General features: G+C 43.5%; 1 protein-coding gene across 1 annotated transcript in view; it reads right to left on the bottom strand.

The window, feature by feature from the left end:
- Positions 1–558: 558 nt before the first annotated feature.
- The window catches only part of nrg2b (neuregulin 2b), a gene marked incomplete at both ends in the record, with an annotated part of 45,596 nt that continues 19,635 nt past the window's right edge, over positions 559–26,519 (bottom strand). Inside the window, 12 exons of the mRNA XM_084041236.1 lie at positions 559–1,038; positions 1,352–1,535; positions 2,395–2,610; positions 2,825–2,952; positions 4,273–4,396; positions 4,774–4,876; positions 7,658–7,681; positions 8,023–8,046; positions 10,756–10,814; positions 15,722–15,845; positions 19,154–19,272; positions 19,926–20,088. Of these exons, the coding sequence (XP_083897362.1) occupies positions 559–1,038; positions 1,352–1,535; positions 2,395–2,610; positions 2,825–2,952; positions 4,273–4,396; positions 4,774–4,876; positions 7,658–7,681; positions 8,023–8,046; positions 10,756–10,814; positions 15,722–15,845; positions 19,154–19,272; positions 19,926–20,088 (1,748 nt within the window). The remainder of the gene's footprint in view (positions 1,039–1,351; positions 1,536–2,394; positions 2,611–2,824; positions 2,953–4,272; positions 4,397–4,773; positions 4,877–7,657; positions 7,682–8,022; positions 8,047–10,755; positions 10,815–15,721; positions 15,846–19,153; positions 19,273–19,925; positions 20,089–26,519) is intronic.

Genomic DNA, 26,519 nt, shown 5'->3' on the forward strand with positions numbered 1-26,519 from the left:
TGTAAACATACACCTTTTACACAGGAGGAATTCATATTGCATGATGACATAATCAGATCACAGTTCAAAAACAGGAAGATCCCAAATCAGAGAAAAAACCAAAAGGAAAAGGAAGGAAGGAGGTTGGTCTCTATAAAAAACGAGGAGTCTTTATAAGAAAGGCTACAAAAACTCAATGGGACCTCCAACTTCAGCATACAGCAAAAGGCACCACAATATTATTCTATTTATCTAACTTGTGAAAAAATTGGCACGTAATTTTCTTTTCATCTCTCATAATGCTGTAAATCAAAAAACTTTACATATAAATATTTTTCCCCCCGTTTATAAAAAAAGTCTTTGCTGTTAGCTAGTAGACAATTTTTGCTGAAATGAAAATAAATATTTCATTTGTTTAGAATATCTGTCTGTTATACAAAATAAAAATATTTTTCCTAGGTGCAGGTCTCTAGTCCACTGGTTGTGTATGGGGGGCGGGGGCGGGGTAGGGTGTGTGTGAGGGAGGGTGGTGTTGGGGTAGGGGCTGGATTTAGGGGGGGGGGGGGGCGGGGCTCTGTCTTAAAGGGGCATGTTGTCAGTTTTGGAGCGGTGCGAATGGGACCCCCGGCCCTGGCCATTGCTGCGCGCACCATGCCGACCCAGCCCTCGATGAGTCCGCGTGTCTGCGCCGGATGACGAGCGGTACCCTGAAACGGTCAGGGGCGGGTCCACGCTCATGTTCTGCATACTGAGGAAGGGCGTGCTCTCCCCGTGGCCCTCCTCGTCTTCGTCCTCCTCCTCTTCGTCCTCTGACTGGCTGAAGCTCTGGGAGCTGTAGTCCCGCAGGCACGGGGCCCGCTGGGAAACGTGTCCGTTGAGGCGGTTGCGTCGCGGGCGGTGCCGGCGGCTCCGGATGGGCTCGCGCGAGGAGGCATACTCCTGTGTGGTCTCGTAGGCCTCGTCGTCGGGGAGACGATAGGGGCTGGACGGCAGGCTGCCCGTGCTCTCCGTCAGGTAGGGCCGTCTCGGACGGCGGGGCTGCCTGTATAAATGTCCGTCCTACAGGGACGGATACACCGATGGAGGGTGTTAGTTAGCCGCCTGCCGCAGCTAGGCAGGAATTATTTCACTCAGCTGTAAGTTACACTTTGTGCTAACACATTGACAACATATGCCTCACAACCACAACCATAGCGCCGCAAATGGCTGCTGTGGTGTTGGGGAGTGTTGTTTCTGTACCAAATCTAATTCCTAACATGTTCACATGTCATGGCAATAAAGTCTTCTGATTCTGATTCTGATTCTGATTCATAACATGAATAAGTAACTGATGTGTGTAACAGGTGTCTGTTTGTGCATGCTGCTTCCTTACGTCGGGGCATCGTAGCAGTGGTTGGTCATCCTCTCTGTGATAGGCCCCAGCGGCTGGGGGCAGGGAGAGGGCGTGGCCTGTGTTGGGTGAGGTGATCTGGAAGGTGGGCACCTGGGGTGGCAGCGCAGGGTAGTGGAACTCCACGGGAGACAACCGTGCTGGAGTGGTCAGCGCTGACACATACCTGGACAGACAAGACCGTCTCATGTGCATAGTACTGTACAAGCAATTACCACGCTGTAAAGAATAGTGGTCAAGTTGCCTTTTATGACTGGACTTCAATCAATCTGACAGAAGGGCACAATTTAATCAGGCTATTTGAACTTTAATACAAGTGTACAATTAACCATACTATAACCATACTCTTTTTTTTAAGAATCTAAGTTGCCCATTGAGATGCCAAATAATTCGATACAATTGACTATTAAAAGGACAGTATCACACTTTTGCATTTCAGTTCATTGTTGAAAGTTGTCATATATATGCTATAGAAACAACAATATTTATAATGCAATCCATGTTGACAGAAAACATTACTCTTTTTGTCTGTTTGTGCTCCTATAATTTCCATGATGCATTTTGCGCAGGACGCACCGAATCTCTGTGTTTGGTTTAGGGGTGTAGGCATCGGATTCCCTGGTTGGCCAACCCGACCCCTTCGGCTTCACGGATTGGCAGAGCTTTGCTTCACGTTTGTGCCGCAAAACCAATTTACTGTAAGTGAATTCGCGAATGTCCATGTACGTCATTAACACAACGTCAGCAGTTGCTGACGACATCAGGGATCCCTGTATGTCCATATTTATTCGATCTGTCGTACGGGTACTCTGAGAACGGGTACAACGGGTCGGGTACTCTGACAACAAGTACAATTAGCATGCATTCCCAACTCGAATCGTACCCAAGTAGGCCGTACCAGTCTCCACCAAGTACTGCATATTTAGTTACGATGCAACAGGACCAATGGTAGTGTTAACTCTCCCCCCTCCACAGTCTACACACCCATACCCCCAATAACCCTAGTTGAGGCCCTTCATTCCTACCTGTCGCTGTGAGGTGAGTCCCTCAGTGAGTCGTAGGAGTCTCCATACTGCATGCCCGCCCCAGTCACTTCTGCACAGCCCCAGTGGGTGGCTCTCCGTGCCATGCATGCTGGACTGCTGCATTTACTGGTCCCCACAGAGCTGGAAAGGCCTCCCGACTGGCAGTCTGAGTTCATACTTTCTGTTCGCTCCATGCTCCATGTCTGCTCCTCGTGTCTATGCGGATGGTACAAGGGTTTGGGAACGTAGACAACAATGTAGCATGAGTATGTGTGTTTGTCACAAGGATAATAAAAACCAACCTCGCGGGGAACTTTTTCATGAGTCAAGATTCACATACTGTATGTGAACTTAAACTTATACTCAGTGTGTCAGTGTGCATGTCTGTGTGCTGACCTAAAAGTGGATGGAAAGAGAGAGATCAATATACCTGGAAGCATGTGAGGCAGTGGAAGAGTGGTGGGAGCGCGTGGACATTCGGCTGCCTGCGTAGTTGCCTGCACCCTCCGCCCCATGACTGATCACACACTCTGTGGTTGGGACGCTCTTAGAGATGTACTAGAATAATGTAATTACACACACACACACACACACACACACACACACACACACACACACACACACACACACACACACACACACAAACGTCACTTTTGTTATCTTGCATAGTGTTTTGAGTGTACTGATCGTCCCGTTCTAGTCCCTCATTGTTGCTGTTAATATGCATTATCCACAACATGGGGACACAGCAGCCCCATACACCTAGCACCCTCTGGCATATGAGATTAATCAACATGAACAGCATAAGATAAATCCTGTTGGGCACAAGATGTTCTAAGAGGCAGCTAGATGTGCCAACATGATGCTGGTCTGTCCTCTCAGTACCATTCATCTTTGGTCTAGAACTACAATTCCCTTGATATTGAGTATGGCTTCTGTAGTACACTATATTAGGGCCTACAATTCCCTTGATGTCTGTCTAGTCACACTTGGATGTTGTACACAGGTGTCTTGCTTTGGCTAACAAGTGATGACACTGCTTGAACCCTTATGTAATGCTGCATTCACTTGCCCTTGTATGTCTGAAGAAGGTCACATGACCTAAAGCTTGCAATAACATGTTGTGATACTTGGTATATGGTATGGTAGCGTATCGTATTGTATAGCATCATACTGTATCATATAATAGCGTATCATATCACTGTATGTATAGTGTAGCGTATCATATAGCGTAGCATACGTAGCATACCACATCATATTGCATCGAAGCATATGCTAGCGTATCTTAGTGTATCATAGCGTATTATGTTGTAGCGTATCATAACGTATCGCAATGTATTGTATCACATTATACTGTTTCATACCACAGCATAGTGTAGCACAACATAGCTATTTGTGCTGTACCGTGTCGTATTGTATTGTATCATATTATCTACAGCAGTGGTTCCCCAAACTTTTTAGCTCAAGACCCAAAAGAGAAATTAGAAGTTTGTACCAAAACTAGTGAAAATAGCAGATCTACAAGCTCACAACGTGTGCCGTGTTGCTAGCTTGTGGATCTGATATTTTCACTACTTCTTAAAAATAAATATATATATATTTATGGAAGTTATTCGTTTTTTTTATTTTATTTATGAAATACTTTTGAAAAATAGTATTTCATTGATGAAAAATAGTGATTATTTTGTTTAAACCTTTTTTTAATCTTTTGAACGATATATATATATATGTTTTTTAAACGTAGGAAACGAAAAAAAGGAGATACTTACTCGCGACCCATAGAAATTGGTCCGTGACCCAAACATGGGTCCCGACCCACTGTTTGGGAAACAGTGATCTACAGTGTATTTTTTGTTTCTACTGTTGACTTACATCCACCATTGGGATCTCCTCTGGGCCAGGCCCAGGGTGGTTGGGCCCATTGGCCAGCATGCGGTTTGGCTGCTCCACACATTGATTCTGGTTCTGATGCAGATGGCCTTTCATTTTCTTCCTCTGTTTCCTGGTAGGGTGATAATGAGAGAATGATTGGTTAGTAATCAAGAAACAGTTTTTTGTTTGTTTTTTGTTTGTTCCCCAAATGGTGAACTTTGCGTCTCTTCTTTTTTTAAGCGCAATTTTCTGTTCCTTGTAAAAGTAATTTAAAAATGGAAAATTGCTCAAATTGTCTACAAAAGTTAAATAAAGGAACATAACAAATAATACAAGTAAAAACAATACGTTGGTACATAATAAAAACAAGAATAGAATGTAAAGACAAAATTGTAATGCAAAAATTATAGCTGACAACTGTGGTGTTTGTTTGTGGGAACTGGGAAGTATTAAAGCCTTTGGAGATGGTGAATGTGATTAGTTTTGTCTTAGTCCAAACATACTTACTTAGTTTTGCAGTAGGCCACAACACACACAATGCCAACCACCAGCAGGGCCACACAGATGCCTGTGATGGTCAGAACCCTTCTCTGGTAGAGCTCCTCAGCCTCTGTGGACAGAAATGCACATGCACGCACACATACATACACGCACACACACAAACACACACACACACACACACACACACGCACACACACACACACACACACACACACACACACACACACACACACACACACACACACACACACACACACACGCACACGTACACACACACATATGGATACGCACATATGTGAACACATTCACACCCACACAATTCACACAGATACACAGTCATGCATGCCCACACACATGTATGCATTCACACAGGTATAGAGACAGAGGCAGGCAGACACGCACACACATATGCATGAGTGCTATTCTATTGATGCAAATGACAAAAAAGTTATCTCTCACCACTATATTCTATCTCCTGCCATCACACTGTTCCTAAAACAACTCCCACTCACTTGCCTTATATGTTAACAGTGCTATAATATAGTGCTATTACAATACAGTACATTACTGCTAACATCTCTTGATATTATTATGCATAAAAGAGACGCAATTCTATGCCGCGCTATTGACTGGTAGCCATTTGTTCTCACGCCATACTAGGGGGGTAACAACTCCCCGAGTGTGACGATGTAGAATAAGGTCTCTAAATCATACTTTCCCTACATGCATCAGTTTATTTATGATGGCCATGGGAATGTAATGCCTAAGAGGGCACAGTAGAGGGGTATGAACTCATGCCTGTACATATGAAATGAAATAAAAACCAAACATAGGGCTTGGGGAGTTTGTTAACACCACAGTGGCTTAAGGGGGTAAGAGAATGGTTTGGTATTCACAAAGCTCAACCCCCCCCCCCCCTCCAAAAAAATACAAAATAGGTCACAATAGTACTTAGAAAATAGGTCAAAACTAGAAAACTGTGCCAAAAATGTAATTGATTTGTTCATACACTTGTGTGTGTTTACAGTGCAGACAGCCACGTGTCTGTTTCATATGGGTTTCCTTTTCACTCACATGCAGTGTGTCAGTGATATCTTGATGTTGAGTTCATCTGGACCCTGCTGTGGACAACATTTACAAGCCATTACATTATAGTGATCTATAAGCTCTGGCGGTCTCTGTGCAGACACTGTCTGAATATTACCCGACCTTAGGTGGGGTTTTTGTTTCCCAGTGGGGTTTCTGGGCACACTGTGGTGCAACACTCTGTGCCAGAATGGTAAATGGTGCAACAGCACAATGACAGAGGGAGCAACAAACAGGTCACAGGGAAAGAAGGAATAAATAAAAGGGGAAAAAAGGGAGATGGAGAACAGACAGTAAGACATTGGTTTGGGAGGGAAGGAGCACATCCAGGGGCGTGTCTAGAAGGAGGGTCCCCAGGGAAATCGGATTGCCCCTCATACTAAATCTGCAATATCATTGGCCGTTAGATTGTCTTTTTTCTATGTGCCTGATTGGACAGTGTAGGTTGGCATAGTTATTGCCAGCTCTCTTTCTTTAAACACTCTGTTGTAATAATTGTGTTTGAATGTTTATTCTCAGTTATGGATTTCTGTTCAGTGAACACACCTGTGGCTTAGAGTTGCCCGTAATCAACATGTGATAGCTGCACATTTAGTTTGATTTAAGTTATGAAAAAAAATCTTTGTATTTTAATAAAGGAATCATTTTCATTAGTGCTCACTGTAGAGAGATGGTGGGATCAAATGGAAATAGGCGGTCAAAAAGGAGTAACAGTGATTAACAGCATTTAAGTTTGTGGTCGGTTAGAGGTATAACTATTCCTTGATTTCTAATTGGGTCCCACAACAGTTGCAAAAGGTGTGCCACTGTATATTCCAGGACCGAGGGCTTATATTTACATTTAGAGCAACATTTCCTTCTGTGCACCTCAACCCCTATATTTCAAATTCTCCTCGACACGCCACTGGAGTGTGTGTGTGTGTGTGTGTGTGTGTGTGTGTGTGTGTGTGTGTGTGTGTGTGTGTGTGTGTGTGTGTGTGTGTGTGCGCTTGTGTGTTTGGGGGTGGGGGGGGGGGGGGGGGGTGCGGGTGGGGGGATAGGTGCTAAAATAGATTGGGGGTGAGGGGGGGGGGTTGCTAAATAAAGGGCGTCTGTAGGGATTGACAAGCCTTCCAGAGCCTCAGCCTGGCATTGTGTGAGTGTCACAGGGTACTGATGCAGATAGGAGGGGGAAATAGGGAGGCTTGGTTGCCAGCGTAACGGAGCACCAGACGCTTTTGATTTAGGACAGGCCAGCTCCTGAGTCAATCAAGGGCAGAATAAGGACAGCCTGTGTGGGCAGGCCTCCGCTATCTTTTGGCGATTTGGTTTGGTGAAGAGCTTGCAGCATGCACACAGTCATTTGATTTATTGCTGCATGTACTGTGTGCAATACCAATGCCAATTATATAGTTCATGGCTACTATTTCCTGACGACGGCCATACATCCTTAGGATTTCAGAAATGGGTGCAGTTAATCAGCACATTTGTATTCACAATGTGTATTACATACAGTAGTGTTTTAGTCAACAGACTGCGCTGTAAATCAAGGCAACAGTAATTGTTTTGTCTCCTTTTCAGTGTGTTTTACAGATTATTTTCAGATTGTGAAAGGAGTGCATGCAGCGAAGGGGGCGCGGGTGGGGGGCAGAGGGGGTTATGTATCTTAAAACCAGGTTAGTGGGCAGGGACAAAAGAGAGAGAGGTTGAGAGAGACCCAGTTATTGGTTTTAAAGGGGAGATGGCACAATAATGCGTGACTGTGAGAGATTCTCAGCAAAATCTTAAATCATTGTACAGCAAAATGAATAATAATGTTCCATACCCATAAATTCAATTCCAAGAAGCTCTGCCAATGCAGAACGATGTCATGTTAAAAGGGAAAAAGACAGATATATCAGGGTCAGATATATAGTCCACTGTACTTATGCTGAACCAGGAAATTAGTGCTGTCGGTGACATCACTGTGATTGACAGGTGTACCTTCCAGTAACAGACAGACTATGCAGGCAGCCTTAGCTCTGCGACCCCCAGAGTTGACAATAAAGTAAAAAGAAGAAAAAGAAAAAAACAAAATAAATAAAAATAGGGGGGAGAGAAGGAACTAAAGAGATAAAGAGTTGGAAAGAGAAGGAGGCAGGCAGGAAAGACATGCAAAGGCAGAGACAGACAAAAAGCCACATCACTTACTGCTATATTTACTAGACCTCATTTCTGGAGTAAACAATATCATATAACAGAAAAACAAATACAAAATGACAGAAAACAAAAAAAGAAAACAATTTCAACACAAGAACAAAGAATAAAAAAGCAGTGAGTTACTCTTCAACATAAAAACACAGTACAGTCAATGAAACTGGCACAGCAAATGTGAGTGAGTGAGTGTATATGTGTGGTGGGCATGTGCTGTAAATGTACAATTCTGATGGTGATTTCTAGTTGGGTTCAATCAAATCGCATTGATTACAGTGTACCTCCTTTAAATCAGTTTGCTCCACTACTGCTGCATACTGATGTCATAATCTTTCACAAGATTTTCAAAGAAATCATCACTGCATTCTCAGTAGGGCATTTTCTTATGGCTTGTGTGCAATGCTACCCATGGATAGAGTTGCCAGCAAGACCAAATCCAATCATTGTAAAAGTTAATGCTGTAAATCTCCCAGTCAAGAAAATATGCTTTGATTGTGCTTAATTGGTTGGCAGCAGAAGAGAAACAGGCAGTGACGAATCAACATGGATTTCAAACAGCAGAAACCTTTTACAGTAGCTCACTGAAAGATACAGTAGCATCACAATGCAAAATAATAGCGCACACTGTCCGTGGTTGACATTGTTCAGCATGTAGAATACTGGTTTTCAAGGTGGGATCCGGGACCCCCAGGGGTCTTTGAGGTGGTTTCAGCCAGGGGGTCCCCAGCTACAATATACGATTGATAGTTTGGAACCAAATGAACACTTAGGGGTCTCAGAGTTAAATGAACACCGAGGATGTTACGATGTAGTTTGGGGGTTGCAAAGTAGCCTAATACATATCAAATTGGGGCTCCTTGAAATTAAAAAGCTTGAGAATTACTTGACCTTGATGATTGTGGACAAGCCTCTATTGTACATGGTATGAAACCCCTCATATGTATATGATCTACCTTCCAAAGTAATTACATTTTACAAGAAGCATCATTAGGCCTATGGCACTAGCAATAGTACCCACTGTGTTGCACTATATTGTCATTGGATATGGTGTGGGACACTGTGTAGATATAGTGGCCAATTGTCCATTTAAAGACATGACTACAACAACGAATCCAATATGTCACCAACTGACCACCATGCAGTCACAGGGAAAGGACACACATGCCCTATCTACAGCATTGCAAAGCAATGAGTAAAACACAGTACAATCATCAGGAGTATTGGAGGACAACTATATTATAAAACCATTCAAGCTGCACTCAGCCACATGCCATATGCACTGGCCTTATTCCAGTGTATTATCCTGCAGATTGCCTAGTGGAATCTTTTTTATTTTAAGCACATAATATTACTGCCATCGTGCTCAATGAGAATGATACATGATCAGTCAGTATTAGGGAGAGTTACATTAGATAGTCTTAAGGAGGAACAGGTAGTGTCTCCCATAATAATAATATTAATAATAGTAATAATTATTATTGTTATATAAATGTGTCTCTTTAATAATATATGTATATTTAGACAATATAAAAAGCTGATGGGGACAGTAAGGAGAAGACATTAAAGGAAGGATTTAATCCTAGGAGAGCTGGGTTATGTGTGGGTCTAGATGAAGTCTTAACAAGTAGGCAATTATATTGTGTTATTTTGTTATAAGTTTATACTCAGGTTAATACATTGGAATCATGACAATTCCAACGTATTAACGTGTAGCGCCACAAAGAACATGGGGTCAAGGAGAGGGGGTGACATGGAGGCATGCAGAGACTCACACTTGCACAAAAAATGCATACACCTACACTAGGCACTCACACGCACACGCACACGCACACACACACACACACACACACACACACACACACACACACACACACACACACACACACACATAAACAGTGGTGGACAACGTTCTCAACCCTAGTACTTGAGTCTAATTATAGCTACTCCTGGTCAAGTATTACTCCGATATACAAGTGAAAGTTGCGAGTCAAATTTGTACTCGAGTTAAAGTACTGGAGTACTTGCTTTAAAAGTGTTCAAATGTACATGCTTTTAAAAATAATAAGTATTCAAAAGAACGAATTGCAAAGTATATTTTACTTTGCATATCAGTGCATTGCTGTATTGAAATTTAGACATTTTCCAAAAATATTAAAAGATTTTCCAGTAGTTTAAAAAAATATCTCAATAATAGTGAAAACAGCAGACCTTCAAGCTCACAATGCGTCGAGCTTGTATATCTGCTAATTTCACTATATTTGAAATAGGGCTTAAGTGGTTAATTCATAATGTACCTTGTCAAAAGTACAACACTTGTCTTTGAAATGTAACACCCAAGCAAATCACAGATACTCCAAAAAGAAATTCCTTAATATTAAAACCGGGAAAGCATCTGTGTCATTTTAGATTTTTGCGTTGGCTATTCAAAAATAGCAGATCTACAAGCTCGCAGCGCGCCACTTCGTGCCACGCTGCGATCTTGTACATCTGCTATTTTAGATTTTTTTTTTTAAATCGTGAGAGAGTGAGAACTACTGATTTAGAAGGCATTCGTAGAATCGGCCTCGGGTCTTAATAACGGGTTAAATCCAGTACTCAAGTAAATGTACTCTGCTACTGTCCACCACTGCACACACACACAGCCACAGTGCTCCCCCTCCATCCAACCCCTCTGGCGCGGCATGCAGTATCCCAGTGGGAAGGACACAGACGGGAGTGGAGTGGACGTACTGTAAAAGCCGGCCATGACGGAATTCTGACAGCGCTCCCCCGTATAGTCATTGGGACACCTGGTAGAGGGAGGACAAAGGGGGGAGGGGAGGGGAGGGGGGGGGGAGAGAGAGAACAGGGGAAGACAAAAAAAACTGTAGGATGGAGAGAGGAATGCACACAATTTACAATTTAGGCATTTTGCGGACGCTCTTATCCAGAGCGACATAAAATAAGCACGGTAATCATATCAACCGCAGAGAGACAGTGTCTCAGTAAACTATAGGATCACGGGTTGAGCCAAAAAACTATAGCATCAGTCTAAGCATTATACTATCAAAATAATAATCTGTACATTGAAACTATAGGATACCAGGTAAACAATGAACCTAGCATCTGTCTAAATAACAATAACATCTAAATTACATTTTAAATGGAATTTAGTCGGGAAGAAGGGGAGACATACAGTAAGAGAGCAGAGAGAATGAGGTATTGGAAACAATCATGTATTAGAAATGATCATGTCACTTAACCAGTGGTGGAAAATGACCTCAGCCCACTATTCCAAGTTTTATTATTATTATTAAGAAGTAACTCTTTTTTTTTGCTTAAGTAAAAATAGCAATAACAGCATACAGTATAACAATACTCTGTTACAAGTAAAAGGTCTGTGTTCAAAAGAGCCAAGTAAATTTGTCCAAGTTTGTCGAACTTTATCGGGGTCCCCAAATTCTTTGGGGGCCCATGTGCAATATCCTCACGGCCCCGGCCCACAGGTTGAATGGCTGGTGTGTCTGACACACCCTCACAAACCACTTCAACAGAGCATGAGCTTGAAACTAGACTGGAATAGTTCTCGGGTATTTCTTAGATATGAATAATTGTAACAATGACAAAAATCCCACTCTCCATTACCTTCCATAAAAGCTGAGCAATTAACAACATGTTAATCGAATAATCCACTGAAAAAGCACCTCAACAGAATGAATGTTTATCAGAATGGAATTTATTTAGGCTCCTTTAACAATAATAATTGCGTTGTAATCTGCACAGTTGAACTGTGGTGGGCAGCCTACACAGCTTCACCCGACACAGGCTACTGGGTGCTTGTAGATTAGTCTACATATTGTTATTAAGGAGGACAACATGTCAATGTGTTCTGGTGTCAATCTAGTCCGCAGTCTGTTAAGAGGGTTCACTGCCGAGAACAGCACGGACGTCCCTGCAGACATACCGGTACACTCTGATAATGCGTCTGGTACAGTAGGTTACAGGTAGCCAGTCTGCGGAAATGGAGGCTGTTCACTTTCCACCATTCTAATGGATTTATTTCAAGGGGTGGGGAAACATCTCTGAGTCTGAAGTACTGTAGCTCTCCACTTTGTTCACTAGCCCATTTTCGCCCAGTAACGCAGTTATGTCCGTGGAGCAGACACATAGCTGCACGTATTCTTCTTTGTGTCCCTATCCATGCGTAATGGCTCACTTGGACGCATGCTTGCATGTATTTTAAGTGATTTAGCATGTTGCTCATGAGTCATGATGCTGTTGTATTTGAATAGTGTTTCCCATAGTTTACATGAAAACTTTACATCGTTGATTCGTTCTTCTTTGTGAAATGGTCCCAGTCTGAGCAATGCTTTGTGCGTTTCATTTTCATTCACTCTCTCTCGCTCTCTCACCTCCCAGTGCGGTAATGCATCTTTTTGTTTTGTTTTTTAGAGTAGACAATTTTTCTCCCCAGTTTTTGTCGTTCCTGTGTGTTGCAGTGCCTCTGTCCCACTCCTCCCGCCCAACACTCCCTGCTCGCCCCAGCCCACAGAAGTGGCTTTAGTGCAGTGACAAATATCACCCTCACCTGAACACGGGCAATTGTGTTCGTAATATACAGTAGATGCAGTGCGCCACTGGAGCACCCCAGAAATGCATCTTATGTGGAACATGTACCTATTATGAAAATTAACCAATAAGCCAATAAGCATATTCAGATTAAAAACGGCTAACCGGCTAACTAACAACGTTGACATCCCTAGGTGATACCAGAAAAGTAGGCTACCAGCTATACTGTAGGTACTGTGCTATTCACAACTTTTGCCCGATGGAAAACCAAAAAGGGCAAGTGGAAAAGTGCCACATCTAGACCTTTATTGATGCAGTAGGGTACATTCAGTCTCCAGAGGCAGCACAGCAGTTAGAGTACAGATACGGGGTTAAGGAAGTACACAGTAAGATACAGCTATATAGTAGCAAAATCGTTAGAATATAATTCAATAGTACTGAATTTCCAACTGCCCATGTCTGAAATTGCATCTTACTCATCATCACTGATAAGCTATTGCCATAACTAGTACTTTATCTGGGATTTACAGCATTCAAGTAAAATATATATATAAAACAGTAATAGTTGAAAACAGGGTAATCACAAAACAGAATCAACTTTCAATAGTTTCAAAACCTCATTAATCACATTGTTACCATTATCAGATCTCTAATGATGATCCACCCAATAACTTCAATAAGTCTCTATGTTGAAACTACAATGATTTAATTCACATATGTTGTCCAACTTAATAATGAATAACGTGCAAAAAGAGCCTTCATCCAGCCTTCACTGTTCACAAAACCGGGTGGGTATCCTTTCACGACCAAAGAGACAACTTGCATTTTGAATCAATTACAGCAAAAACCCTCAGAAGAGCCCACTCAGCAATTTCCCATAGAGCTATAAATAGAGCAGGATAGAGAGAGAAAGAGGGGGGAGTGATGGAGAGAGAGAAAAAGGGAGATATAGTTGGAGCAGAAGCAGGGCTATGTCAGCAGAGTCTTTACTGTAGATCTTCCTCCTTTCTTTCTCAGCCCCCCCCCCCCCCCCCCCAACTCTCCGTCCTGAGAGAAAAAAGACAAGTACACCTTTTATTACAACCATCTGAACGAAACAAAAGCCTGTGTCTCATTCTGCTCATTTCATTGCACTCTTCGCGACAAACTGAAGAGAAGGAAAAAAGAAAACCGACCGCTATATGGATATTGTGTTGAGTCATCAACATTAGTGTGATAACAGGTGATAATTTCATGTAATGTTGAATTGCCTGTGGCTGGCAGACGCTAACGTTGTGCGTACCAAAGTGTGCCAAGGCATGGCTATTGGTGAGCTTTAACCCAATTAGGCTAATGTTAGCTGCAGTTGCGAAGAAGAGACTGGCAAACGGGTTGAGATGCAATACTTACTGTATTCACCTCGTGCAGCAAGCCCTAATCTACCTGACCCTAGTCTCACTACTGAAGGTCTTAACCAAACCTTTGTGTACTGTATTACATTGTTGTCTACAAATGATACGTGAAGAAAGTGTGGTAACACTTTCTATGAAGCCCATGGGTAAAATGCATTATAAACATACTTATAATGCATTACGATCTGCTTATAACACTGTATAATTATAGCTATACGCACTCATACTACATACTCATAATACTTTATAACAATAATCATACAACACTGTATAATTACTTATAAGGTCAGATATAAATGCACTATTAATCTGCTTACACTGTATAATTACAGTGACAGTTCATAATGCTTTATGCTTAAACATTTTGCGGTGTTCTTGCATAGATTTAATGATATCTTTGTAGGAGAGTGACTTTTATATTTTTTATAATCTGAGAATCTATGAGAATTACAGTATAATACTTCTGTGAGTGCCCATGCACTGCCCAGCAATTATGAAGTGTTATGATACTTAACCTTATAATGATTGTAAAATGCTTCATAATGTGTTATAATTATTGTTGTTGTTCGTTAAGCATTATGCAAATGTATGAGTGCTCATATCTAAAACTATACAGTGTTATAAGCACTCTATAATGCATTACAATCATGTTTATATTGCATCATAGACATAGAAATTGTTACCAAAAGGGTTAATTTAACCCTTTCAGACTTAAAATGAACCCTCTGGATTTTACTTTGTACATGTCTGTCTAGCCTGTAGACACACTTTCCTTTCCTTTTTATGATGAAACCGAAGATATGCAAATGAGGGGCAAAGCCATCCCCCAATTTCATGGATGTTAGTGGTTCTAGCAGCCTGGCTGCACCGTGGACGTTGTGTTGAACTGAGTGAGTCTACATTTCTTGGAGCTGAACAAGCAGCACGGACAGTCGACAGACAGCGGTCTTATTTATGTCCTGTTATCCACTGACTCCAACAGACAGGCCAACAAAGGATGACAAAGCTGAAGAGCTACTGAAGCTTTCTGGCAAAGCGCTGGCCAAACCTCTAGATCACACAAAGTGGTTTTCAGGATGTCCTGACAGGGTCACAGGTAAAGAACAAATTTAATAGAGAATGATCGCGTTCTTTGATAATTGTGTCCTGACCTAAGGATCAAAGCAAAATCCAGGACCTAGTGTGGGAGAAAAGCTGAGAACCGCACTGTTCCATATAACGTGTTAATGTCAAGCCAGCATGCTGTAACTATTACAGCATATCAACATCTTGGCAGCCATTTCATATACCTGGACCGGTTGGGGAAATATCAACCCTCACACACTGTGCATGTCATAAAAATATGCATATTTATTACTTAATTATTCTACCGCCGATGCAATGTCATGCTCCCAACTCCCTGTATTTTCCTCTGGGAAGTGTCATCACTCGGCAATGCATTTCACTGTTACACTCTCACAGAGTGACCAAAAAGAATGTAACAGAATAGACGGCAACTGTAATAAGTGAGGATCTTGGAGGAGGTGGTTGTGTGCGTGCGTGTGTGTGTTTGTGTGTGTGGTGGTATACATATGTGTGGTCTATGTGCGTGTGTGTGGCTGAAGTCAGAGACAGAGAGAAAGAAAGAAGGCACAGAGACAGACAGTGTGACAAGGAGATAAAAAAAGAAACTGAGAGGAAGACAGACACAAGGAGAGACAGAGAAGGTGGGAAGCAGGGAAAAGGCAGAAGACGGCACAGAGACAGCGCTGGCTTACTTGCAGGACGGCTCTTTGATGCCATGTATGAAGTAACAGTCTCCTCCGTTGACGCAGTAGGCCTTCTCCGAGTCATTGCAGCGCCGCGTATGACTCACAACTGGCGACGGCGTGGTGGTGGTCACTGGAAGAGAGAGACAGATGGATGGATGGAAAACGAGGTTGGCAAACAGGAAAAGTGAGTCAGTCGTGTATAGTTGTAAAGATACATCTATAAATAGGTATGATAGATAGATAGATAGATAGATAGATAGATAGGCCTGTCACAATTATTACATATAATCGCCTAATTGCAATTACTAGAAGCTCGCCCCCGCTACGCGGGGGCTCGCGTCTAGCCCGCGGCCACGCCCACGTAGCGCCCGCGGCCACTTGGCAGCTCATATAAGTGGCGTAGCGTCATGAGGGCCAGTGGGGCCGTGGCTCGGTCAGTGAAGACCCTGTAGTGCGGATGATATGTGGCATAGAGGGGCAGATTGTAAATCCCCAGAGGAAACATCCGTGGGCTACCATTGGTTCAGCGATGTGTGCGGGCGCCCTGCGGCCCCTCCTCCTCCACCAATGTGCAGTATTGAGAGGCCTGACGTCACAACAATTGGAGCGATGGGCACTGCAGTCTGGTTGGTTAGGGTACACCCAGGGCCGGACTGGGACCAAAATTCAGCCCTGGCATTTTGATCCGGACCGCCCCCCCCCCCCTTTTGTCAACGGGGGGGGGGGGGGGGGGGGCGTTTCACTGTTTCAGCCCAGGCCTGCACATGAACTCTGCGGCCGCACTGAGGCGCCTGCTGGAAAGCATCCCAGCCCAAACATTAACGTAACTACTAATTGGGCCGCGCGACTCGGATATGACCGTAATAACCCTAAAACATTTTTAAAAATATATTTAAAAAAAAAATCTTTTTTTTTTTTTTTTTTTTTGGCCCAGTGGCCCACTGGCCCAGCGGCCCACCGGGCATTTGCCCGGTACGCCAAATGGCCAGTCCGCCGCTGGGTACACCTAGGGCCCAGGTAGAACCCAGTTAAAGCCTGCATGGGCAAACCCAGTTAGGACCCGCCTTGGTCCCACATAAACATGGCTAGTTGGGGCCCACCTAAGGGCCAGGTAGAAGCTACTTATAGCCTGCATAGGCATCGCAGTTGGGACTGAAGTGGATGCCGCTGACATTGCTGACATGGGGTCCATATGGTTTAGCCCACCTTGAAACCATATGGGAACTACGCTGGCATGCTGGCTGGAATGCAAACGCTGCATCATACCTGTAGTGTGTAGTTTGATGTTGTGTGTGAAGCAGATATACCTGCAGTGTGTAGATCAATGTCCATATGAAAGTCAATGGCCAGCAGTGTTTTTTTATATCTCCAGCAGAGTTTCTCTGTCTCTGTCTCTCTCTGGAAGAGGCTGCACATGAACTCTGCAGCCGCACTGAGGCGCTCCAACACAAACACTCTGACATTAAGCTGCTTCACACAACAAACATCAGCACCACGCTGCTGTTTGTCCAAAAGACACAATATCTCCTCTCCCACCGACGTCATGTGTTCATTTATCGACAGCCGTACAGACTCCTTTTGACACATTTTACCTTGTTTATCCAGCTCTCACTGACTCTCCACATCGGGCTGTTATAGCGCCACCATGAGGCTGATTAGAGAAATCTCAAGTGGAATGTCTTCCTCGGCATAGTGGGAATGTGGGTGCAAAGTTGCACGGAAAGTGCATGCTGTGTTCATAATGTGAGGCATTTTGGTCCAAACGGAGCAGTCCTGCAGACTTTGGAAGCCATTTTAGCCAATCAGGATGGAATATGAAAAATCTGAAAGAGCCTTTTTTTTTAATGACTGTGGAGATACTGTGTACCGATTTGCGTGATGTTTGGGCAAAATATGTAGGAGTACTGTGAGAAATGTGTTTAGCAGAAAGCGGACGGACAGGGGGTGAAACAGTCTTGCGCCATACCTTTCGGCCTGGCGGAGACAATAAAAAAACGAAAGTAAAGGAAATGACCATTTCTGCATCAAAAGTAGTCAACAAACTATACTATAAAAACATTGGCCACATTGTGAAATAATCTAAGAAAGAGGCAATCATGTAGAAAATAGCCGATCTAGAAGCTTACAAAGTGTCTCAACGTGAGGCGTTGTGAGCTTGTAGATCTGCTATTTTCACAATATTTACTTGTGGAACGGAGTCAAGCAAAGCAAAGCAAAGCAAAATGGGGGGGTCCCCAGATCAAGTACGATTATTTTTGGGGGGGGGGGGGGGGGGGCGGCCAGAAAAGGTTGATAAGCACTGCTCTAATCGGAGCGAAATTATTTGAAATTACTACATGACCATAATGCAGCCTAAACATGCGTTGCACGGGGCGGTCCTGCCATTACGTTAGTTACTGCAGTTGGTGTGGAGCTACATAGTTCTCCAGAAGACACACACAAACATACAGCATCTACAATGGACTAACTGATCAGCAATATTGACAATCACCACACGAACGTGCATTGTTGACAAAGTGATTGCACAGCCGCTGCAGGCATGACAACCACGTTAGCGTTAGCGACATGGCAGCTATCACAGCGCCCTGTCCGTCGTGTGCGACTGACTGTGATGGCTACAGCAAGCTCTCTGCGATGCCATTGTCTGGAAACTGCTCTTAGCGTGACACGACCAATGAGAGTGAGCGCTGTAGTTGTTGCTAAGATACGGTGGCGTCTCTGCCCCATAGCTTGTAGATCTCTCACGCATGATTGAAGTAGGCTGCGTTGCCAGGTCTGACTGTTTGTCTAAGCGATTTTGGGCTTATTTGGGTGCACTTTTGGGCTCGTTTCCATAGACCACGGCAGCGCTTATTTCTTTCCCGTGACCGATGTGGCAAAAAAAGGTGCAAAACGAACCATCCGGAAGTACATTGCGAGATGAAATATATAGCACTTTTTGATTATTAGAGAAGGAGACACATGTGAAGGTGGAAAATGAAATGTAGGAGATTATATATTTTTTCATGAGCGATTTTTGTAGCAAGTTTTGAGTGAATTGGGCCACTCCTGTGGGCGGGGGGCTGATTAGAACCATTGGGGTTTGGGAAGGAGACGCTCTCTGTTTGAGTGGTAGAGATATGAGATAATCGGAATTATTTTCCATAATACGATTTTTTTTCATATATTTGCAAACACAGCTGAAAGTATAAAGTTATTAAATATGTCAGTCATTTCTTTGTATATTTAGGTTATTTGTCATATCTGCCCTGTGCAACTTCAAAGTCTAAAATCCAAACAGATATTTTTTATTCTTATGTTCCAGTGTTCAACGACAAAAATACAATTAAATCGTTAATCGCAATAATTAGTGTGACAATAAATTGTCATCTAAAATGTCATAATCGTGACAGCCCTGTACATAGATAGATAGATAGATAGATGGATAGATCTGCTCACAGATCTGGACGCTGATTATGCTTGTTCCATTCTCTTGTCCTAGCGAGTTCTCAGCCACACATGTGTAGTTTCCGGAGTCTTCCACACGCACACGACTGATCTGCACCTTTGAGTTTTTCCTTCATGGGAGAAAGGAGAGAGAGAGAGTGTTTGCAGCTAGCATGCCATACACGCATTTCGGCGCTGCTCTTCAAAATAGTATTAAAAAAAACATTGCTTATTGGATTATTTGGCTAAATGGATGAAATGGAATGGCAGAAGCGATTGAGCCCACACTGTCCAGTCCCAAATCAGCAAGAAGTGATTTGACAGTAACAGAAGCGCCCATACTGCTTTGCTACCATAGGTAATAAGCAGTATTTTATTTTATTTTATTATGTGTATTATGTATTCATATTTTTTATCCTTCATTGGCAAGGGACAGTAACTGAGTGAGTGGATGACACAACACAGATGGTTAGGATTCAAACCCATGATGACGCAGGTACATTAGTCCTGTGCCTCTGTGGTAAGCAGGAGAGTTGCTTGGAACTCGGTGCCCTTTGACAACATAGCACACTGGATGTTTCTATATTTAGCAGAAAATAACATCTATAACACACGTGGCATATTTGAGGACTCCCAGTCAGCCCAGGACACATTGAATGTACCCTTCCTAGCCTTGGCGATCTGGCAGTGAAGCTCCTAATAATGGCTAACGCAATGCGTCATGTTTTCAACAAGCAAACAAAAGTGTAATGTTCTGAGCTTCACCTTGGAAGGTCTGACTCACTTGTTGGTCTTGATCTTGAGGTCTCGGCCCTTCTGAAGCTCGTGTCCGTCTTTGTACCAGCGGAAGGAAGGGCTGGGGTTCCCGGACGCCTCGCACTTAACGTATAGCTTGTCCCCCTCCATCAGAGACTGACCTCGCATGGGCCGCAGCTTAGGAGCAGAGGCTGGATAGGGGAAGAGAGGACAGAGAAGGCGAGGCCAAAAAAGAGAGTGGGGAGGCGTGGGTGGGAGAGATAAATGAACAAAAGAGCGAGAAGGAGGCAGAAGAGAGAGAGAGAAGTAGAATGGGGATGGAGGAGGGGAAGGGAGTAAGAAAATCAAAGTCTGCATTATTGAAATTAACTACTGGCATTCAATTAATCTGTTTAACTGTGTGTGTGTGTGTGTGTGTGTGTGTGTGTGTGTGTGTGTGTGTGTGTGTGTGTGTGTGTGTGTGTGTGTGTGTGTGTGTGTGTGTGTGTGTGTGTCTGTGCATGTGCGTGTGCATGTATGTTTGTGTAAGTAGAAGATCTGTTATGGAGGGTTCAGAATTGCCAGGATCATAACCGCAAGTGCTGGTTCGGAAAGGCACAGTCACACACGCACGTACACGCACAAAAACACACGCACTCGTGTGTGGCATGCACGTACGTACGCACGCACGCATGCACGCACGCATGCACACACACACACACACACACACACACACACACACACACACACACACACACACACACACACACACACACACACACACACACACACACACACACACACACATGAAGGTAAAAGCACTTGAGGGAGGTTTTTGAATCCTGAAAAGCAGGGAGAAACTGAAGGCTTTTAGTGTGACAAAAAAAAACATATTTTCTCAAAAACGCGGATGGAGAGCATGGTGTGTATGCGTGTGTGCTTCAACAGTCTCAGGAGAGCTCCTGTCTTTCTCTCTCTCTCTCTCTCTCTCTCTCTCTCTCTCTCTCTCTTATCTCTCTCTCTGTCTCTTTCTCCTCTCCTTAAAAACTACAACAGACTGCATCACTGACACCAACACAGGCACAGAGAGAAGCTATAAAGCAAAGAGACAACTCGGCACTATCTAATACCTCTTTGACACACACACACACACACACACACACACACACACACACACACACACACACACACACACACACACTGCAATAAACTACACAATATGGCATTCTGCGCAAATGCTGGTGTGTATGTGCGTGCATGCACATGGGATTGGATATACATGAACATGTATACACACATGCACATACGTATACATGTTTGTCCTGGTGCAGGGGGTGAGGGTGATAGGCTTGGGCAGATTGGTCAGCAGCCGTATCTTCCCTATGGGTTTATATGGCAGCTAACCAATCATTGTAAGCTAAAGCTGTTTATATGGCACCTGGCCAATCAGCAGAGCTAAATTGCCACCCTGTGTTGAACTGTCAGCGACCTTGCTGCTTAAGGAACTCACAATGTCAAACAGAGTAAACTCTGCTGTCATACACAGTTGCGTCCGATAGTGTTTTAGAATTCTCGGCAGAGGAGAGACTGTTATTTGGGCATAAAGAAACAGAGTGGGAAACAACAACCTTCAATGGTTCACAGAATTACTGCATACCAACTACTGTAATGCAAGGCACACCAGCAACACACCTTCCGTGTTCTGAGCCAACTCTCCCCACACTGTCTCAGTGGGACCATTTTGTTTACCCGGACAGTTCCTCATTGACAGTAATGTTTATCTACACATTACGTCATCGTCCCATACTCATCATGTTTTGCCACTTAGTCAAGTGCTGCCTATGTCAGTGAGAATGTGTAGCCTGGACATATATCAGCCATAAACCGTTTTGTCCAATATGCGAAAATAAAAATGATCTGAACTGACTATACAGTTTTAAATCGTTTTTTTAAAAGTTATTGAATGAGGAAACTAGACATTTCTATGAATCTGAGCTTGTAAGTGAAAAGTTATTTGATTCAAATTCTCAGATCAACTGTGAAAATCTGCGTGGAGTAAGTGAATTAGTGACTCTCTCTCACCAGTTGCCACTCGCATGTGCTCAAGCAATCTTCTGTGGGTAAATCAAGATACAAAGGTATGGTATACAAAGGAAAGCTTATTTTCTCTCTGAGTTTGCATACATTTTGAACTAGGTCTAGGATTCACCATGTAGTTAACATTGCTTCCAGAATAAACTGAGAAATTGTTTTTTTATAGGACAGTGAACTGTCATCTCACACTTCTTGATTCTTGATTATTTTAAGTTCTGCATTGATTAACTTTGGAATGCATTCAGGGCAGGAAACAATGAGGAAAACATGCACAATCTAATAGCATGGTGCAGTGTGTAGGAAAGGTTATTAGCTTAAGATGAAGAAGGGTATCATTTATGGTGAATTCCAACATTATGGATGTGGCATTTGTACTCAAAATGACAGTAAAGTAGCCAAGAGGATAATCTATTTGTGTTTCACAAAGGCAAAGTTGGAAAAACTACTTCACAGTGAAGTCATAGAGAACCAATCACATCAACAATGGGAAAAGAAGATAACTACAAATGAGTGGCAGTCAATATGAAATAGCAAAATGATTGCCATGTAACACAATTAACAGTGGGATCACCATTGTAGTATAAGAGCAATTCGACAACAGTGCAAAATTATTATTCTTTGAAAATAAAATCACCATTTGCAAATCATTGACAAAATAACATACATGATGCAAAGCCACACTAAAGAGGTGTCTGAATCAATTGTCAAAACACATTTGCTTTGGAAAACTGAACCTTTTACGGTCACTCACATTACACTTTCTCACTGAAGCATAAATGGGGCTTGAAACACCATTGCATTATACTGATAAAACTGATTACCAAATTACTTCACTAAATTCCACGGATTTTTTTTCTGCTGACCAAGGTGTCCTGCGAAGACCACAAGAAAGGCTTTTGGCAGCTTCAACACTTCACATTAGTCAATACTGATACAGTACTTACAGTGTAAAGCACATCAAGGCATAATCAAGGCTGGACATGTAACAAGGTACTGTACATACGGTGAAGATATTGATTTGATGTAGGCCTAATTTTTTTATGTAACCTTTAGTATTCTGAAAACTTTGTTTCCATTTTTTACGCTTTGAAAATCTATGACAAATGGCACACATTGAATGATAATAAGCTATCCAGCGTATGTTTAACATATCAGTGTTTTGTGTGAATATTGGTATGGTAAAAACAATGAAAACTGATGAATAACAAGACAGGGTCGAATAGACGGTGTGGCTCCCATGTGGCTCTAGTCTTGACATCATATTGATGGCAATCTGGGAACCCATCGCCAAATAAAAAGGAAGAGCGCCCTCTGCTGTTTTTTACTCTTTCACTTTGCTCTGGGGAGAGCTAAATGGAGCACCCGTGCGCAAGGACCCCGGGGTTTTTGGTCTGCCCTCAGCGCTCCACTTCCGGTGGTGCGCTTATGTTTTCATTCCCACTAACAATATTTCTACACGGAATGGTTATAAGCCCACTTGTTTCTATGATGGAAGAGCAAGTTAAAATGTGAATATCTTTCTGTGGTTTTGTCTGCTCCGAGGACGCTATTGTTGAATGAGTTTCGGTTTGTTTTCAGTGGGAAGCGAGAGCAGACAGTAAATCCCGCCCACTACATTTGATTGGGTAAAGCGCGGCCTGCTTCCTGATCTGAAGGCACGCCCACTTGTAGGCCAGTGCGTACACGTTATGACGAACCCCCCCGACAGATTCAAGCGGAGAGCAGAGGGTTGGGATCCTTCAGGATTTTAACGATTCCCATTCCCTTTTAACTGTCCGATTCCTTAACAGTTCCTTTTAGCGATTCCTATAGGGGGTTCCAAATGGTCCCTTACAGGACTGTAACTCTGAGAGTGTACAAATGGAACCAAATGGACCCTTGCGGGTCCATTTGGTTCCATTTGTACACTCTCAGAGTTATGGTGGTCCTTGAAATTAGAACTTTTGAGAAACACCAGCATTGTAATTGTATAGCAGACGTGAAGTCCACAGTATGATAAACCGGTTAAAATGTGATGGAACCGATTCCGGTTCCTGAAGGTTGGATCCAGTTTCTCCGGGTTCCTCCGGTTCCGGATCCCAACCCTAGGAGGGAAGTGGATGTCAGCGGGGTGTTCTGCATCTATTTTTCTGATTTAATAATAGCATGCATGTATGTATGTAGCGAGACATCGTGGCAAAAAATTGTGGCATGGAATGCAGAGAGACTAAAACACATTTTTTTCAGAATATGACACAGCTATGTAGATAGAGAAGAGAGCTTGAAGAATATCAGAAACGTAAAGATAAAAACACGTAGACTACATGAACACAATTATAGTAGCATCACACATCCCACACACCACAGGCACCAACGAAGTCACAACAATTCTGCAGCACCAATTTGCACACATCCTCACTTTCCTTGGCAGCATTAATGTGTGTGCGTGCGCACGTCATGGACGTTCACGTGTGTGAGTTAGTGCATTAATGGATTTGTGCGTAACTGCTTGAGAAAGAGGGAGGGCGCAAGGGGGTAGAGTGTGTGTGTGCACGCGAGTGAGCGTGTGTGTGCGTGCGTGCGTGTGTGTGTGTGTGTGTGTGTGTGTGTGTGTGTGTGCGTGTGTGTGTGCGTGTGTGAGACTGTAAGTTGCTGATCCAAGCCTTCTGTATCACTGAGTTATGGGAGAATTCCTCAGTGAGAGCACAGAGGGGCCGAGCATAACCACAAATGGACAGCCTCGTCTGGCCAATAGCCCGTGACCGGCCTTCTCTACTAGCCAATCACATGTGACCAGCGCTCCCATCAGCCTTCCATCAAGGGGTCCTTCTTTCAAGGTCAGCTGACATTCCCTCCCTCCTCCCCTCTTGTCTTGTCTTTTCTCTCTCTCTCTCTCTCTCTCTCTCTCTCTCTCTCTCTCTCTCTCACACACACACTCACTCTATCTGCGAAGAAGCAGGCATCAACTAAATTGATCTAATTCCTTGCAAAGTATGATCCAATAAGAGAGAGTGATACGGAAGCCAAACCAATTATGTCTATTCACAGACAGGTATCTCGCCCTGAGAACGCGTGGTGAGAAACATGCCTGTGCACATGCGATGAAGGTGTGTGTGTGTGTGTGTGTGTGTGTGTGTGTGTGTGTGTGTGTGTGTGTGTGTCGGCGTCTGTGCTCTGTGCCAGTTAACTGATAGCTTACACCCTGATGCAATGGTGCAGGAGGAGGGAGTCACAGTACATTCATAAAATCTACATGTCGCGTGACTCACAGTGACACGTGAATATGTGATCGATGCGTGTGTATGTCTGTGTGTGGGGGGTGGGGGCTGTAAGGGTTGCTGTGGAAGTCCTGCACATGTGTGAGTGTACACATGTGCATTTGTGTGTGTGTGTGTGTGTGTGTGTGTGTGTGTGTGTGTGTGTGTGTGTGCACGTATGTGTGCACGTGCATGTCAGTGTTCATGTATGAAAGGGAGAAGCTCCCCTTCTATCTCATTCTCAGATCAGTGTGATTTCTGCAGCGCACAGCTGTCACCATGGAAACCAGGGAGGGAGCACAAGAGAGAGAAAGCTAGAGAGGGAAAAAAGACAGGAGAGGGAGAGAGAGAGAGAGAGAGAGAGAGAGAGAGAGAGAACGTAGGCAGTAAGACAAGGGAATATAAGGTACAGCCAGGCTAAAAGAGAGAACAAGACTAAACGAGAGAGAGAAAGAGAAAGATGGAGAGAGAGTGAGACAGAGCGAGAGAAACAGAAAGAGAGAGCAGAGACAGCAAGAGAGGGGAGAATAAGGTAGAGCCAGGCTAAAAGAGAGACAGAGAGAGAGAGAGAGAGAGAGAGATGGTTAGAGAAACAGAGAGTGAGACAGAGAGTGAGACAGAGAAAGAGAGAGAGAGAGAGAGAGAGATGCGCATTTTCTGTTGAATGATAGTAAGCAGAGCAGGCCTTCATACAGCATCACCAAGCCAAGCCCTGCACAGCAGTAAAAGCCATCGCAGAACAACCCTCCACATGTGTGTGTGTTGCTTTGCCGTACGGAAACTCATGCAGATAACACAGTGTGTGTGTGTGTGTGTGTGTGTGTGTGTGTGTGTGTGTGTGTGTGTGTGTGTGTGTGTGTGTGTGTGTGTGTGTGTGTGTGTGTGTGTGTGTGTGTGTGTGTGTGTGTGTGTGTGTGTGTGTGTGTGTGTGTGTGTGTCAGTTCACATCTAACTGACATGTCTGCATGGTTAATGAGGAGAATCATTCCTGTGGCGTGTCGTGTGTGTTGTGAACTTTTGGTCTGCTATTTTCTGCTACTGTATGTGCGTGACACGAGTGCACAACTAAGCAACTTCGGGCTTTAGGGTTAGGGATTTTTAAAAAGTAAAAATGGCATTCATAAAATTGGCATCCTAAAATATTCATGTCCTGACATGACACGCACATACTGTGTGTGTGTGTGTGTGTGTGTGTGTGTGTGTGTGTGTGTGTGTGTGTGTGTGTGTGTGTGTGTGTGTGTGTGTGTGTGTGTGTGTGTGTGTGTGTGTGTGTGTGTGTGTGTGTGCATGTACAGTATAATGACTGTATAAAA

Source organism: Gymnoscopelus microlampas (assembly GCF_963454915.1).
Source record: "Gymnoscopelus microlampas genome assembly, chromosome: 18".
In the NCBI taxonomy this organism is placed as follows: domain Eukaryota; kingdom Metazoa; phylum Chordata; class Actinopteri; order Myctophiformes; family Myctophidae; genus Gymnoscopelus; species Gymnoscopelus microlampas.